Source organism: Leucopleurus acutus, assembly GCF_964270905.1.
Source record: "Leucopleurus acutus genome assembly, chromosome: 8".
Lineage (NCBI taxonomy): Eukaryota > Metazoa > Chordata > Mammalia > Artiodactyla > Delphinidae > Leucopleurus > Leucopleurus acutus.
The window spans coordinates 54,038,912-54,055,616 of NC_139151.1; the positions used below are offsets into that span (position 1 = coordinate 54,038,912).

General features: G+C 38.2%; 1 protein-coding gene across 5 annotated transcripts in view; it reads left to right on the forward strand.

Moving 5' to 3' along the window:
• The window catches only part of NARS2 (asparaginyl-tRNA synthetase 2, mitochondrial), a 137,165-nt gene that overhangs the window by 110,311 nt on the left and 10,149 nt on the right, over window positions 1–16,705 (forward strand). For 4 of the 5 annotated variants that reach the window (XR_014326374.1, XM_082844526.1, XM_082844528.1 and 1 more), the window contains 2 exons: window positions 2,667–2,733; window positions 4,180–4,317. Coding sequence is in view for 4 of the 5 variants with exons in the window: in XM_082844526.1 (XP_082700652.1) it covers window positions 2,667–2,733; window positions 4,180–4,317 (205 nt within the window). In the remaining variant the exon portion in view is untranslated. The remainder of the gene's footprint in view (window positions 1–2,666; window positions 2,734–4,179; window positions 4,318–16,705) is intronic. The other variant, XM_082844529.1, reaches the window with a different exon arrangement.

Below are 16,705 nucleotides of genomic sequence, written 5' to 3' on the forward strand. Positions count from 1 at the left end.
TCTTCTTTCCTCAAAGCACTTTGGAAATAGTTTCTGAGAAGGAGAAGAAATATTATTCCCTGTACATACCAAGAAAAGTTAGTAGAGAGTTGATGAAGGCCATTAAGGATATCCAGTGTCAGGACTGTAATTTGAACTTGAAAGTTCTGCTTCAACTTAAGGTATGGGAGGAGTGTGGGGCAGAACATCTAGAATAACAAGAGATATTTAGACATGAGAGTCCTTTTTTTCTTAATAATGTAACTAACATATCAATGGCACAAAATTCTAGTGCTTCCCATTTTGACTGCTCTTATATTTCTCAGTATAATGAGTAGATCATATCAAGTAATTGATAGAATAGAACAATAGAATTTCTAAGCAGACAAGAGCTTAATATAGCCCAGTCTCCTTATTTTATAAGTACAAATACTTAATTTTTTAATGTTTGTATTTTTAGAGTTTTGTATAAAATACAAAAATTTATAAAATGCTTTCATTGAGGTGAAGTGATTTACATAGTTACTAAGTGGTAGAGTCAAAGGGAGAACCCAGAGCCCATTATCTTTTATTTTGATAGAACATACGAAACTCCAAGTGGTTTAGGCATTATCTCAGCAGTTAAGAGCTTAGACTCTGGAGTCAGCACATCAAGGTTTACTTCTTACTTACATGAGTGATTTTTGGCAAGTTATTGATCCTCTCTAAGCTTCAGTTTCCCTTCTGTAAAATGCTCATTTAAAAATTATTACTACTATCAACACCAACACCATTCTTACCTTAGAAATTATCTGTTATTTAATACTGGATTTTAGTTTGAATAGAATTTCCATCTTCTAAAAAACCTATCACTCAAAACATAGCTTTGGGGGCTTTATTTGTACTCTATGACACAACTCTTTCCAGTTAGTTATTATAGATATGAACTTCATTTTTGCTTCAGAGAATAAGTTTGTTAGGTTATTTTTTAACTCAGAGTCCTTCAGAGGGTTTGTAGATTTTTGTTTTTAATCATGCAGAATACTGTTGCAGAGAACATAGAGAAACTGACATTTTCATATACTATTGGTGGGCATACATTGGAAAAACCCTGTAAAAGGGGAACAATATCTTTGGTGGTGTCTTTCAAAATTATGAAAACTGCAAATGCAAATACTCTTGAATCCAACAATTCCATTTTTTCCATGTGCAAAATCAGTATGAGCATAAATTAGGTATATGTAGTCATGATTTATAATAGCAGAAGATTGGAAACAGCTGAAATATCCATCGATAGATGACTGGTTAAACTAATTAGGATACATCCACAAAGTGGAATGTTATGTAATAGCTCAAAGAGTGAAGAAGTTCTTCATATACTGGTATGTAAAGATCTGCAAGGTATATTATTGAGTAAGAAAAGTGTAAAAGAGTGTGTATGACATGTATGCTATGGCTGCCATCTATAAAAAAGGGGAGATTGAGTATTAATATTTGCTTATAGATGCATGAAACCCTCTGGAAGGATACACAAGAAACCAATAACAGTAATTGTGTGTGAGGAGAGGAACTAGGTAGCTGTGGGACAGGGATGGAAGAAAGATGTATACTCTTTTATTCCCCTTGATTCTTTTTTTAAAACTATGTGCGTATATCACCTATCCAAACTGTTAAAACAAATTCTTGGTTTGGCTTGCGTTAGGCATGATGGTTTCTTACTGAGGTAACCAAAAATGATAGTTTTCCTAAACAGTCGTACAATACTAGAATATATTCAAAAAGCCTTACGATGGCCTGAAAGAGTTCATAGGATATGACCTCTGAGTACCTTTCCAATCTAATTTTCTGGCATTCTTCTCCTTGTTCAATATGCTTCAGTTACACTGAATGTTTTGTTCCTTGAATGAGCCAAACTGTTCCTCACTTCAGGCTTTTGTACTCACTGTTCCTTTTACCTGGAATACTTTCCCTTAGGTATTTATATGGCTCATTTCCTGACTTCATGCAGGTTTCTGTTCAAACGTCACCAATTCAGCAAGGCCTTTCTTGACCATCTTATCTAAAATAGCACCCCCCAAATACCTTCTGTCTTTTTATCTTGCCTTGTTTTTCTTCATAGCACCAGTAGCTCCCTGGCTTATTTCTGTTTATTTGTTTATCTTTCTTATCCCCATTGTGCGTGTACATACACACACACAAACACACACACACACAGCCACACACATACACAGACACACACACACACACGGATAGCGACTCCATAAAGACAGGGGCTTTGTTTTTATTTACTGTATCTCCAGTGCCTAGAATGATACCTAGCACATAGTAAGTGCTCAGTATATGTTGGATGAATGAATGACAGCTTTAGGGAGAGAGTTTTGCTCTTTTAGCCTCAGTATTTCACACCTTTTAGGGCATTAGCATAACATGAATTCAGAGAAAATCTTTATTCGCTTAAGTGACTAGCTTCTCTGTGTACACTGCAAGTGGATCAGGAGTGGGATTATTGAATGGCCATTTCTCTTCATGCTGATCAGACTTTCATAGGTCAACCTTAATTCCTGATTACTCAATAATCATTTTTACAATCATTTGATACTCAGATATGATCTCAAAGACTGCACGAGAATAGGTCTTTCACAGTTTTCAGATGCACCAGTTAACAACAGCCATTAACCTTTCTCTGCTTTTACCCTCTTTCTCTCCAGCATTTCTTATACTGAGGCAGTGGAGATCTTAAAGCAGGCATGCCAGAACTTCACCTTCACTCCAGAGGTAGTATTTATATATATATATGTATGTATGTATGAAAATATGTTTCTCATATTTTTCTGATTTCATTAAGAATCCTTTAAAATAACCTTATTTCTCTTACTAGCAGTGTGTATGTAGTATTTGCATATCTGTACATTGGCTTTTTTTGATGTTTGCCTAACCTCACTGAAATATTTAGAATGAAAAATAATTTTGAAGTAGAATCATATCATTTGGAATAGCAGTGACAAAAGGGTTATAAAGAAGTTTCCCAAGTTTAGGAAGATGAAATTCCTTAGAAAGAATGGTAATTGTAGAATATCAGTGTAGAAATCAACTAGTTCAGTGTTTCCCAAAGTATGTTCTGAATGATGTTAACAGTTGACAGGCAGAAGAGGTTATGTGATCAAATAAGTTTAGGCAACACATTAAACACGTTTCTTTTTCCGTTGAACTTTATAGAGGCTTCTGATTTGTGATCCACTTTGAAAAACACTGAGCTTTGTGTGTTTTTGTTTTTTCCCAGAACTCCTTTATTTTATGGGTAAGGATATAGGTCTGGAAAAGCCACATGATTTATCAGTGGACATGCACATAATGCACATAATTCCTATGCCAGTGCTTCTTTCCTATAATTAAGATATTGCCAGACAAGTGGAAATAGTAAGATAATGTTAAGAATCTAATACCTTTGTCTTCAAACTATTCCTTACACCAGTTCCATTCCCAGTTAAGTCAGATGCTCTCTTTAAGTTACGAGTGCCCTGTGCTTGTTATATTTATAATCAACTGACTTCTTTGTATAATTTTTTGTTTAATGTTTGTCTCCCATCCTGGAAGCTTCATGAACTCAGGGATTTTGTGTTTCTTACCAGTTTTCAGTACCTAGCATGGTACTTGGGGTTTAATAGGCACATTAGTATTTGCTGAATAAATAGATTAACAGTATTATTAAATATTCATCAGAGAGCATCTGATATATTAGTTGACCCTTTTATCAAAAAAAAAAAAGTCACTGGGAGAAGCCATCTAGCCAGAGATAGACTCAATATTAGGAATATTATCTTTCATCATTTAATTTCCTGAAACTTAGGGACAGTAACTGTAGAAGAAGCTCTTGGCAATATTAATAAAACTTATGATTCTGAACCAGCTTTTATACACCATGGAAAGCATACTGTGTTTTACTACAGATGCTATTTATCTGCTAAATGCTGCTCCCTGAGACGGGGCACAGAAAGCGCAGTGTTTACTAGTTTCAGCTTTCATCATTCCAGGCCTTTGGATGCTCTTGTTAACACATCTCTCTCTAGTTTATTTATCTGTGTAACCTCAGCAGACAGCTCCACACATCCCTGATCCTCAGGGAGAAGAAGCCCTTGGCTCTGATACAGGTTATTTTTAGGTCCTGCATTATATCTTTCAGCTCTGTCTTCTCCTTTGGTAATTTCTTTTTTCTCATTACAGTGGGGTGCTGATCTACACACTGAACATGAAAAGTACCTGGTGAAGCACTGTGGCGACATACCAGTCTTTGTCATTAATTATCCATTAGCACTCAAGCCCTTCTACATGAGGGATAATGAAGACAGCCCTCAGCACACAGTAAGAAAAGACATTAAATAAATTGGGGTTAGTCATCTCAGAGCCTGCAGTTTTTCCCTTGATTTAATTTCATTTATCCTTTGGTATATTTTCTTAAATTATATCATTCACTCTTTATATCTCTTAAAATGATAACATTTCTCAAAGGCACCTCTAAAAATGTGTTCCCAAAGAAGATCCCAATGTTCTATAAGCATACTCCCTCATTTCTATCGTAGGGTGTCCTCAGTTAAGCAGATGCAAATGGAAGTGTGTTTTGTTTCGTTTTTTTAAATTACTGAGAGCCCTAGAGCGCTGTAGAGCAATGGGCCCGGTCTCCTATCAAATACTGATTAGGAGACTGCAGTGTGGGGGAGATGTTGGGCAAGAGATAATAGTAGTGGCATGATCGGGCAAAGGAAGAGCTAGCTTGGAACAGCAGGCAGCCTAGAGTACTTTGGCTATCAAATAGAAGTAGTGAGGGCAAGGCTATGGAGGGATCGAAGAGGTCTGGGCGGATTCTCCACTTGGTCAGTCCTCTTCCGACCATCTCTTCTCTCTCTGCCTGTCTTGTCTCTTGTCTGTCTGTCTGTCTGCCTGCTCTCTTTAGCCTTTCTTGTCCTCTGTTCTCTCTTTACCCCTCAACTATAGTTGGTTTTTATTCTTCTTGTTTACTTTTTCCTTTTTTCTTTTTTGTCTCTTCTCTCCTTCACAAAATTGGCAGTAATATAGAATAAGAATATATTTGACTCTTTAAATATGTATTGGATAGTTATATATTTAATATCATTAATTGTAAAAGTCTGTGAGACAAATATATTATGTTTATCTCAAAAAAGGTCCCAAACCTAAACTTTGCCATCTTGTATTTTTCACTTGCATCTAGATAAACACCAGTAAGAAAATGTAGATCAGGACCTACCAGTAAATTAAATGACCTCATCTTAGTATATAAGGTTATCTCTTTGAATATATTTCCTGTCTTCTCTCAGATTACAGTGTTACCAAAGCAATATTAGGGGACTTCCCTGGTGGTCCATTCGTTTAGACTCCACGCTTCCACTGCAGGGAGCCACGGGTGCAACCCCAGGTCAGGAAGCTAAGATCCCACATGCCACACGGCATGGCCGAAAAACAACAACAACCACAACAATATTAGCCTCCAGTTAGTATGAGGTAAACACTTTCATCTTATCTCTAAGTCGCAAAACAGCCTTGACAAGAAACTCATTGTTTCTCCCATTTTACATATAGAAAACTGGGGTGCAAAGAGACCAGTTACATTTCCCAAGGCTACATGGGTGGTAAGTGACAGAGCTCGTATTCAAACCTGATTCCCTCTGGCTCTGAAGTCTGTGTTCTCTTCCACTCTATCACTCTGCCTCAAAATCACAGATATAAAATTACATTTTAGCCACCGATTTTACGCATCCCCACTTTTCACACCAGCATTATCCAAAACCAATGAGCAACACAATTGATTTATGATTCTTACTTCCTCTTTTCCCTACCAACCCTCTGGTATAATCGATTATGAGAAATGAATAGGCCTACAGGTTAGCAGCAAAAAAATGAGAGTGACTAGGGTGTAGATTATCCAATCTTAGATAATTCAATATTGAGCCTACACCACAAAACAGAGGCCTGTGTCTGTATCTCTTGGCTTTTGTATCACTCCACCCTATCCCACTTCCACCTCCCTTCCCCAGTACACACACACCATGTATTCCTCTCATAATTTCCCGAAGTAGAACACCTTTCAGTCATTCAGTTTTGCACTTCTTAAAAATACTCTGGGGCTTCCCTGGTGGCGCAGTGGTTGAGAGTCCACCTGCCGATGCAGGGGTCATGGGTTCGTGCCGCGGCTCGGGAAGATCCCACATGCCGCAGAGCAGCTAGGCCTGCACGTCCGGAGCCTGTACTCCGCAACAGGAGAGGCCACAACAGTGAGAGGCCTGCATACCGCAAAAAAAAAAAAAAAAAAAAAATACTCTGCTTAAAGCAGTTCTAAGAGGGAAGTTTGTAGCAATACAATCCTAAGAAACAAGAAACATCTCAAATCAACAACCTAACCTTACACCTAAAGCAATTAGAGAAAGAAGAACAAACAAAACCCCAAAGTTAGCAGACAGAAAGAAATCATAAAGATCGATCAGAAATAAATGAAAAAGAAATGAAGGAAACGATAGCAAAGATCAATAAAACTAAAAGCTGGTTCTTTGAGAAGATAAACAAAATTGATAAACCATTATCCAGACTCATCAAGAAAAAAAGGGAGAAGACTCAAATCAATAGAATTAGAAATGAAAAAGGAGAAGTAACAACTGACACTGCAGGAATACAAAGGATCATGAGAGATTACTACAAGCAAGTATATGCCAATAAAATGGACAACCTGGAAGAAATGGACAAATTCTAAGAAACGCACAACCCTCTGAGACTGAACCAAGAAGAAATAGAAAATATGAACAGACCAATCACAAGCACTGAAATTGAAACTGTGATTAAAAGTCTTCCAATAAACAAGTCTAGGACCAGATGTCTTTACAGGCGAATTCTATCAAACATTTAGAGAAGAGCTAACACCTAACCTTCTCAAACTCTTCCAAAATATAGCAGAGGGAGGAACACTCCCAAACTCATTCTACGAGGCCACTGTCACCCTGATACCAAAACCAGACAAAGATGTCACAAAGTAAGAAAACTACAGGCCAATATCACTGATGAACATAGATGCAAAAATTCTCAACAAAATACTAGCAAACAGAATCCAACAGCACATTAAAAGGATCATACACCATGATCAAGTGGGGTTTAACCCAGGAATGAAGGATTCTTCAATATACGCGAATCAATGTGATACACCATATTAACAAATTGAAGGAGAAAAACCATATGATCATCTCAATAGATGCAGAGAAAGCTTTTGACAAAATTCAACACCCATTTATCATAAAAACTCTCCAGAAAGTAGGCATAGAGGGAACTTTCCTCAACATAATAAAGACCATATATGACAAACCCACAGCCAACATCGTCCTCAATGGTGAAAAACTGAAAGCATTTCCACTAAGATCAGGAACAAGACAAGGTTGCCCACTCTCACCACTCTTATTCAACATAGTTTTGGAAGTTTTAGCCACAACAATCAGAGAAGAAAAAGAAATAAAAGGAACCCAAATCGGAAAAGAAGAAGTAAAGCTGTCACTGTTTGCAGATGACATGATACTATACATAGAGAATCCTAAAGATGCTACCAGAAAACTACTAGAGTTAATCAATGAATCTGGTAAAGTAGCAGGATACAAAATTAATGCACAGAAATCTCTGGCATTCCTATACACTAATGATGAAAAATCTGAAAGTGAAATTAAGAAAACACTCCCATTTACCATTGCAACAAAAAGGATAAAATATCTAGGAATAAACCTACCTAAGGAGACTAAAGACCTGTATGCAGAAAATTACAAGACACTGATGAAAGAAATTAAAGATGATACACATAGATGGAGAGATATACCAAGTTCTTGGATTGGAAGAATCAACAGTGTGAAAGTGACTCTACTACCCAAAGCAATCTACAGATTCCGTGCAATCCCTATCAAACTACCACTGGCATTTTTCACAAAACTAGAACCAAAAATTTCACAATTTGTATGGAAACACAAAAGATCCCGAATAGCCAAAGCAATCTTGAGAAAGAAAAACGGAGCTGGAGGATTCAGGCTCCCTGACTTCAGACTATACTACAAAGCTACAGTAATGAAGACAGTATGGTACTGGCCCAAAAACAGACATATAGATCAATGGAACAGGATAGAAGGCCCAGAGATAAACCCACGCACATATGGTCACCTTATCTTTGATAAAGGAGGCAAGAATATACAATGGAGAAAAGACAGCCTCCTCGATAAGTGTTGCTGGGAAAACTGGACAGCTACATGTAAAAGAATGAAATTAGAACACTCCCTAACACCATACACAAAAGTAAACTCAAAATGGATTAAAGACCTAAATGTAAGGCCAGACACTATCAAACTCTTAGAGGAAAACATAGGCAGAACACTCTGACATAAATCACAGCAAGATCCTTTTTGACCCACCTCCTAGAGAAATGGAAATAAAAACAAAAATAAACAAATGGGACTTAATGAAACTTAAAAACTTTTGCACAGCAAAGGAAACCATAAACAAGACGAAAAGACAACCTTCAGAATGGGAGAAATTATTTGCAGATGAAGCACCTGACAAAGGATTAATCTCCAAAATTTACAAGCAGCTTATGCAGCTCAATATCAAAAAAATAAACAACCCAATCCAAAAATGGGCAGAAGACCTAAATAGACATTTCTCCAAAGACAGACAGGTTGCCAACAAACACATGAAAGGATGCTCAACATCACTAATCATTAGAGAAATGCAAATCAAAACTACAATGAGGTAACACCTCACACTGGTCGGCATGGCCATCATCAAAAAATCTAGAAACAATAAAGCTGGAGAGGGTGTGGAGAAAAGGGAACCCTCTTGCACTGTTGGTGGGAATGTAAACTGATACAGCCACTATGGAGAACAGTATGGAGGTTCCTTAGAAAACTAAAAACAGAACTGCCATACGACCCAGCAATCCCAATACTGGGTATACACCCTGAGAAAACCATAATTCAAAAAGATTCATGTACCACAATGTTCATTGCAGCTCTGTTTACAATAGCCAGGACATGGAAGCAACCTAAGTGTCCATCGACAGATGAATGGATAAAGAAGATGTGGCACATATATACAATGGAATATTACTCAGCCATAAAAAGAAACGAAATTGAGTTATTTGTAGTGAGGTGGATGGACCTAGAGTCTGTCATACAGAGTGAAGTAAGTCAGAAAGAGAAAAATCCTGTATGCTAACACATATATATGGAATCTAAAAAAAAAAGAAAAAAATGGTCATGAAGAACCTAGGGGCAAGGCAGGAATAAAGACGCAGACCTACTAGAGAATGGACTTAAGGACACGGGGAGGGGGAAGGGTAAACTGGGACGAAGTGAGAGAGTGGCATGGACATATATACACTACCAAATGTAAAATAGCTAGCTAGTGGGAAGCAGCCACATAGCACAGGGAGATCAGCTGGGTGCTTTGTGACCACTTAGAGGGGTGGGATAGGGAGGGTGGGAGGGATGGAGACGCAAGAGGGAAGAGATATGGGAACATATGTATATGTATAACTGGTTCACTTTGTTATAAAGCAGAAAGTAACACACCATTATAAAGCAGTTATACTCCAATAAAGATGTTAAAAAAAAAATACTCTGGTTAAGGCTTTCCTTCTCTGTGAAGACTTCCCTAGGTTACCCAGTCTCCTTGAGCCTTCCTTTATTCTAGATTTCTATAGTATTTAAAGAATTAGTAAAACTGATTGCATTGATCTATTTTTTGTAGTCTCTGTATAAGTTTTGCTTTCTCACATGAGGTTCTTTTTCAGGATGGTGAATGTTTTATAACCACCACAGTATATGCCACTCATTGCCCATCCCTCTAATGTGACTTCTATTCAGACAACTAATCACTCCCTCTCATCATACCACTGAAGCTCTGTAATAATTGTTATGTTATTAAGCCCAGCAGACTTTTTTTTTTAAAGAAGTCTGTCTTTTACTTCACCTCTCAGCCTTATTCATCACTATCTGTGTCTTTGTTATTCTTAACACTTCCTCCTTCTTTGGCTTTTGTGACAGCATTCTCCCAGTTTTCTTCCCTTCTCAGTGGGTTATTCTTTCTCAGTCTCCTATACAGGTTCATCCTCTTCTACTAATCCACTAGATGTTGGAATTCCTCAAGCCTCCATCCTAGGTCTTCTTTTCTCTCCCCAAATGATTTCATCAGTACCCACAGCTTACTGTATATTTTCACACAATCAGAAATTTATGTTTCGAATCCAGACTTTTCCTCTGAGCTCTGGACTCATCTTATTGCTATTTACATATTGTAAAACCATCTCACACTTAACATACCCAAAACTGAACCCATGATTTCACTTCTTTTCCCCTTCTTCCACCACATTTGATTTGCTTTGAATATTCTGTGCTCATCTAATTGTGCAAGCCAGATTCCTGAGTCATCTTTGAAATCTTCCTCTCTCTCACTTCCCAAACTGAAACTATTACTAAGTTCTGTCATTTTTATACTTCTAAATAAATCTCGAATCCATCTACTTCTCTTTGTTTCCACTTTTGCCTTTCTGCATTAACATACCATTATCTCTTGCCCAGACTACTTCAGTAGCCTCCTGCCTTGTCTTCCTGTATCCATTCTTTCTTCCTCTGAGTCCGTTCTCCCCATTTCAGCATGAGCTTTTAGAAAATGTAAATCTGATCATGTTCTCTCCCTTCTAAAAACCGTTCAGTGGCCTCCCATTACTCTTAGAATAAAAATCTAGATCCTTTATTTGGCCTACAAGCCCCAGTGTAGTCTGGCTGCTCCCGTCTCGTGTCTTCAGATAGGCAGGACTTTCCCTCATCACAGGATCTTTGCACATAGTCTTCCCTCAATCAAGAACAGTCTTTTTCACCTAATTTTACTTACTCTTCGGATCTCTTCTCAGTAATCATTTCCCCAGAGAAACCTTCCTTGATCCTCCAGACTGAGTCAGAGACCTGTTAGACAGTACAGTGGTACCATGTTGAATTTCAGACCCAGAACTACTAACTTTTAATCCATCATAATCCTTAACACAGTTGTAATTTTACAGTTATTTGCATGACTGTTTAATTAGTGACTCTTTTCTCTATGCCAAAGGACTTGAGGACCTTTTTTTCACTTATCAGTGTATCCTAGTGCCTAGCATAATGCCTGGGACATAGCAGGCACCTGATATCTATTTGGTGATGTGTAGGTGGGTGGATGAATGGATGGATGAATCAAGCCCAACACAGTTTTAGACCCATAGTGGAGAAGTAGTGAGAAAGTGACGTGATTTACTAAGGAAGTTCCTGGGAAGCTAAAGAGCAGCTTTTACTCCAATTTTTTTGAGTGATGGCAACGTGGCACATAGGAAAGTCCAGGAGCTTTAGAATCAGGCACTCTTGGTTTCAGGTCTCAGGTCTTTGTGCTATAAACTATGTGATCTTAGATAAACCACCTAATTTCTTTGAGTCTTATTTTCCCATCTGTAAAAATAAGATGATAATATTTTCCAGGATCATGGGGATTGAATTAACCCATAGTTAATAATATATGAAAAGTACACAGCCTACTGTTCGAGGTGGTAGGTAGTCAATAAGTGTGAAGTCCCCTTTCCTTCTAAATTTTGATAAAATCTTTATTGTGTTACAGCCCAGTAACGTTAAAATGTGTGTGTGTTGCGGTGGGGGATGCCACATCATAACATGCCATTACATAAGATTCCTTAAAAGGCAGTTCTCTCGTAGACCGCAGTCACAGATAGTACCTTTAGAAGTACCGGGAGGCCTTCATTATGACGAGTCTCTCTATCTTTTTTTTAATTTATTTTATTTATTTATTTATTTTTGGCTGTGTTGGGTCTTCGTTGCTGCACGCGGGCTTCCTCTAGTTGCAGCGAGCGGGGGCTACTCTTCGTTGCAATGCACGGGCTTCTCATTGCAGTGGCTTCTCTTGTTGCAGAGCATGGGCTCTAGGCACACAGGCTTCAGTCATTGCGGCACACGGGCTCAGTAGTTGTGGCACGTGTGCTCAGTAGTTGTGGCTCACGGGCTCTAGAGCACAGGCTCAGTAGTTGTGGTGCACGGACTTAGTTGCTCTGTGGCATGTGGGATCTTCCCAGCCCAGGGCTCGAACCTGTGTCCCCTGCATTGGCAGGCGGATTCTTAACCACTGCACCACCAGGGAAGTCCCAAGTCTCTCTAATAATGTGGTCTCACAGCCTGAAACCTGAAGTCATTATAATAAACTTTAGTGTACTTTTGTAATTTATGCAGTGCTATAGCTTATAGCTTCTCAGAGCTAAATTATTAAAATATAATTTACTTAAACTATATACAACATTGATTCATAAGCAACCTAGATTTCTTTTCAACCAACCTATATTAATATAAAGTGTCTGCTTCCATCCCTACTTTTTTTTTTCCAGTGGTGAATGAACAGGCTTTGGGTCAGCTAACTAAATTCTGTGTTTCTTTTAGTAGGGGTGCAATAACGGGTTATGAGTAGGGTTGCAAGAGTTTCTGCAAAGGGTGCAATTCAATCTAAAAAAATTAAAACAGGTGTGTTTCACAGTTGCCTTCTTTAGAAAATCAAGAGAGAGGTATAGGGGAATGTGTAACCTATGCTTGTAACATTTGGCCAGAGGTAATGAATAGTAATATGGTATATTTTTACAGGTATAGTTTCTTTTTCTTTCTTTCTTTCCCTCACCCCCTCCAAAAAACAATAATATTAATAATGGTATGCAGCATGTAATAGTGAAAAGTACACTGGACTAAGGAGTTACTAGTGCCGGGTTTGAAAGCCACCTCTCTTACTAGTTATTTTTATGGCCTTAGGCAAGTTTCTCCAATCTCTGAGCCTCAATTTCTCCCTCCATAAAATCAGAGAATTGGATTAAATGACCTACAATGTACTAACCAGCTCTAAAATTCTCTGATCTCAGGTAGCCTAAGTCTTTGCTCATTTGGATATATAAGAATAACTTGTAAATTATCAAACATATTTGATCATTTGAAGGGGACAGATCATGGGCCTAAATAAAATGAATCTAAGCAAACATGCAAAATACTATATGCCCCTGAATTTGGGTCCTGCATAAGTCCTCCAAAGGCAGGTGGTAAATATTCATTTAGGGTATTGGCTTCACAGAGAAGCCATGTGTGATTATGAAAAGTGACTGCCCAACAGTCCCTGATAGGATGCCAAGATCACCGGGTAATGTTCTAATTTTTTAAATTTTATCAGTATTACTTAGTAAATCATAAAAATTAAAGCATTAGTGGGCACTCAGTAAAGTACATATTGCAAAGTCAACTTGGAAGGGAGAGTTACTCAACCAAGGGGTATCTAATGAATTTCCCTGAGCTTGGGGCTAATTAACCGACCTGCATCAAAATAACTTGACCCTCAAACCAACAGAAATAGTGATGAAGGGAATTTCCAATTTTGCCCATATCTAGGACTAATGACTATCCTGGGAATTTATGTCGAAGTAGAAAGTATGCATTTCAGTCCATCTAAAATGCTCCCAGACTAGCCATTTTACTATCCAAAGGCCATTTTCATTCCTTGCTACATGTAGCCCATCTGCGTCTTCACAGTGTCGCGTCTGGAAGGCTCTCTTTCCTAGCTGCACCTCATTGTTTTTAGGGGCCAGATACTATCTGTATCAGCAGTTAGAGCAAAAGCTCATAGAGGCTTAAACCACAAATTTATTTCCTGTGATTTGTGAAACAGTCTTCTTCCTTTGATAATAGTACATAATATTACTCCATTGTTGGTAGCACCTGTGAGAAACTGAATAGGGAGGTGTTCGGTTTCTGTTTTTCATCAATATTTAAAAATAGGTAGCAGAAGATGGGACATTAAACTTTTTTCCCCTCTCTTTGAAGTTAGCATAGAGGAGGTTATATATTAAATATTAAAGGCCTTGTTCCTATCTAGCCTGTTAATTTTTTAATTCAAGGGCTGAGTTTTCTTTTCAGTACACTATTGGAATCAAAGAGTAGGAGTCAAAAGGGAGTGTCATAAATAGAGACCAGGGCTGTTCAGCTTAAATACCAACACACACTATTTCTAGACAGCATGCTGCTGTAGCTGTGTGACTTGAGCAAAATCAAAACTCATACACAGTGGAGGAAGATGTGCCAGACAGCATTCTGGCCTAGAAGATGTGCCCAAAGTGGAGTAAGTCTTAAGACTAAAGAAGTTAGTGAAGGGTGTAGTAAAAATATTTCTAGCTTAAAAAAAAATATATATATATATATATATATATATAATTTGTAGCCTTCATTGAGAACTGTGTAGGAGAGTGAGAGGACAGCAGAACTAAAGTCCTTCTGTTTATTTCAAGTCTCCCAAAGATGCACAGGAACACAGTGGAGATTTTAAGTGAAATTCGGTCAGCTTTGAATTAAGAGGACATTTCCCTGTGCAGCCTGTGGGTTCTCACTTCCTCATCAAGGGCAGGATTGCTCAGCCCCTGGCTCTTTAAGCTAGCTTTAGACTCCTGTAAACCACAGACCTGCCAGCCCATCTTGGCAAACTAATCACCTGCTAATGATCTGGGCAACTTGCTTGTTTTCAACCTTTTGCACTCTAACTGCCTTACCACCCGTCACTTGGCAAACACAACCAAGTTTTTCTCATTACTTCTTAAGAAATTTGTGTGAGTCGCTCCACATTTTGTACTTTGTTCACCCCTATGTCATGATTTGTATTATATCTGTACGTGCCTTTTACCTCCCCTAGGGCCCTGGAGAAACAGGCAGTTCTGTAGTAATTAGCCCAGTAGTTACCAGGTGGAGACACAGATAGAAGCATCCTATCTGGAATCTCAGCCTTAACTAAGAAGTGTGGAAATTGAGGGGATTGTTATAGTGATCTTTAGGGAATGCAGTATTTTTTTTATATCATATCAGAAGAAAGTGCCACTCTGTGTCCACTGATGTAAATGTCATTATTTATATTTGAGGAATACTTTACTATACTATACGTTCTCAGAAAGTGTGCAGAACCTCTAGGTAGATTGGAAGATCTCATTATAAAAGGAAAGCAGGACGTAAACAGATCTGATATTGTTGAAGGGAAACCTAAAGTAACAGAAAAGAGAAGAAGATTATATGTAGGAAGAGAGGAGAAGAAGGCCTTTGTGGGCCTTTCTTCACCAAGAGATAAATCTATCCTTCATAAAATAGAAATAGTAACCTGTAGTCATGGAACATTGATGAGGCATTAAGTGGAATGCCTTACTTAAAAGGTACACAGCTCCTAAGAGGGGAAGCAACTTTACTCTCCATGTCAAGAAAACATACAGGAAATTCTCCTGCCTGAGAGTGTGAATTTTCAGACCATCCAGACAAAGAAAGGACATAGATGAGGATGTCTTCCTTCTGCATGTCACAAAATTAGTAGTGATGTGGAACTTGATCTTCTAAACTTTTTATTCAACTAAAATAGACTATTTGGTAAGTTCTTTCCTACTGATAAGTTCCTTTCCCAGAGTACAGAGGAAGGAAATAGGGGAACTGCTATTCTGACCTGAATTCTAATTAACAATGAGAAATTGGTTGGGAAAGTGGAAGTGGAAGAGCCCAAGTAGGTGGGGGGAAAAGCTACCTGGTAAATTGTTTTATTATACATAAATGGTTGCTCCTCCGCCCTCGGGAGGTGGGGGCAGGGGTATTTACTTCCCTGCCCCATTGACATGAGCTTCGTGACTTGCATGTGGCTTACGTTGGCCAACAATTGGGAGCAAACATGACCTACATACATTACTTCTGGACAAATGCTTTTACTACATTCTCATCGTGCTCTTTTTTCCCATCGGCCACAAGATCAGCAATACCTCAGAAAGAAGCCTTTTTTATCGTTTCAAGCCAGGATGGACATGCAGCATAAGTTTTAAAAATCCAATTCATTGATGTAAAGCAGTGTTTCTCAATCGGGTTATTTTGTTCCCCCTTACCCCCACCCAGGAGACATTCAGCAATGTCTGGAGACTTTTTTGGTTGTCATAACTAGGGGAGTATAACTGTTGGGAGATAGAGGGAAATCAAATATTAATACAAAGGAGGTTTGTAATCAAAGATAAATATGAGTCTTACACTCCTCTAAAAATAGCATTAAAAAAACCTAAGGTCCAAAGTTGACATAATTTAGACCTGCAAAAAATGCTAAGATCCAAAAAGGGTTTTTGCTTGTTTTAGCTGTGTTAGCAGCAGGACCAAGCAAGAAATGGATCTCTTGTTTGATGCATCAAGGTTGCGTCACTTCCTCATCGCTGGCCACCAGCCTCTTCTGGACTTCCTACTTCTTATTCTTCCGTAATAGCTGATTCCTCAGCATTTTGTTTTCTTTTGAGGCAGTGGACTTTTTTAGTTCTGGCTCTTAAAGCTTTGCATGTACTTGCAGTACCGGAATCAACCTCTGTACACCTTTGTACCTTGGAGTTTCCCTTACTTCAAAAACGTTGAAATGATAGATTTTGAATATACCTGTCCTTTCTGACAGAGCTACACAAGGATGGAATGCTATATTTCAGGGGTCTTGGTTCCCTTAAATATTTTTGTTAAATATTTGTTAAGTTTATTAATATTAATATAGTACATTAAATGTTAGTAAACAATTAGTGTAATTATATTAAATATTTGCTTAAATATTTTCAAGCAAAGGCCAGAGAGCCACTTGGCTGTCTGTTCTCTTCCAACCCTGATTGCCTGTAACT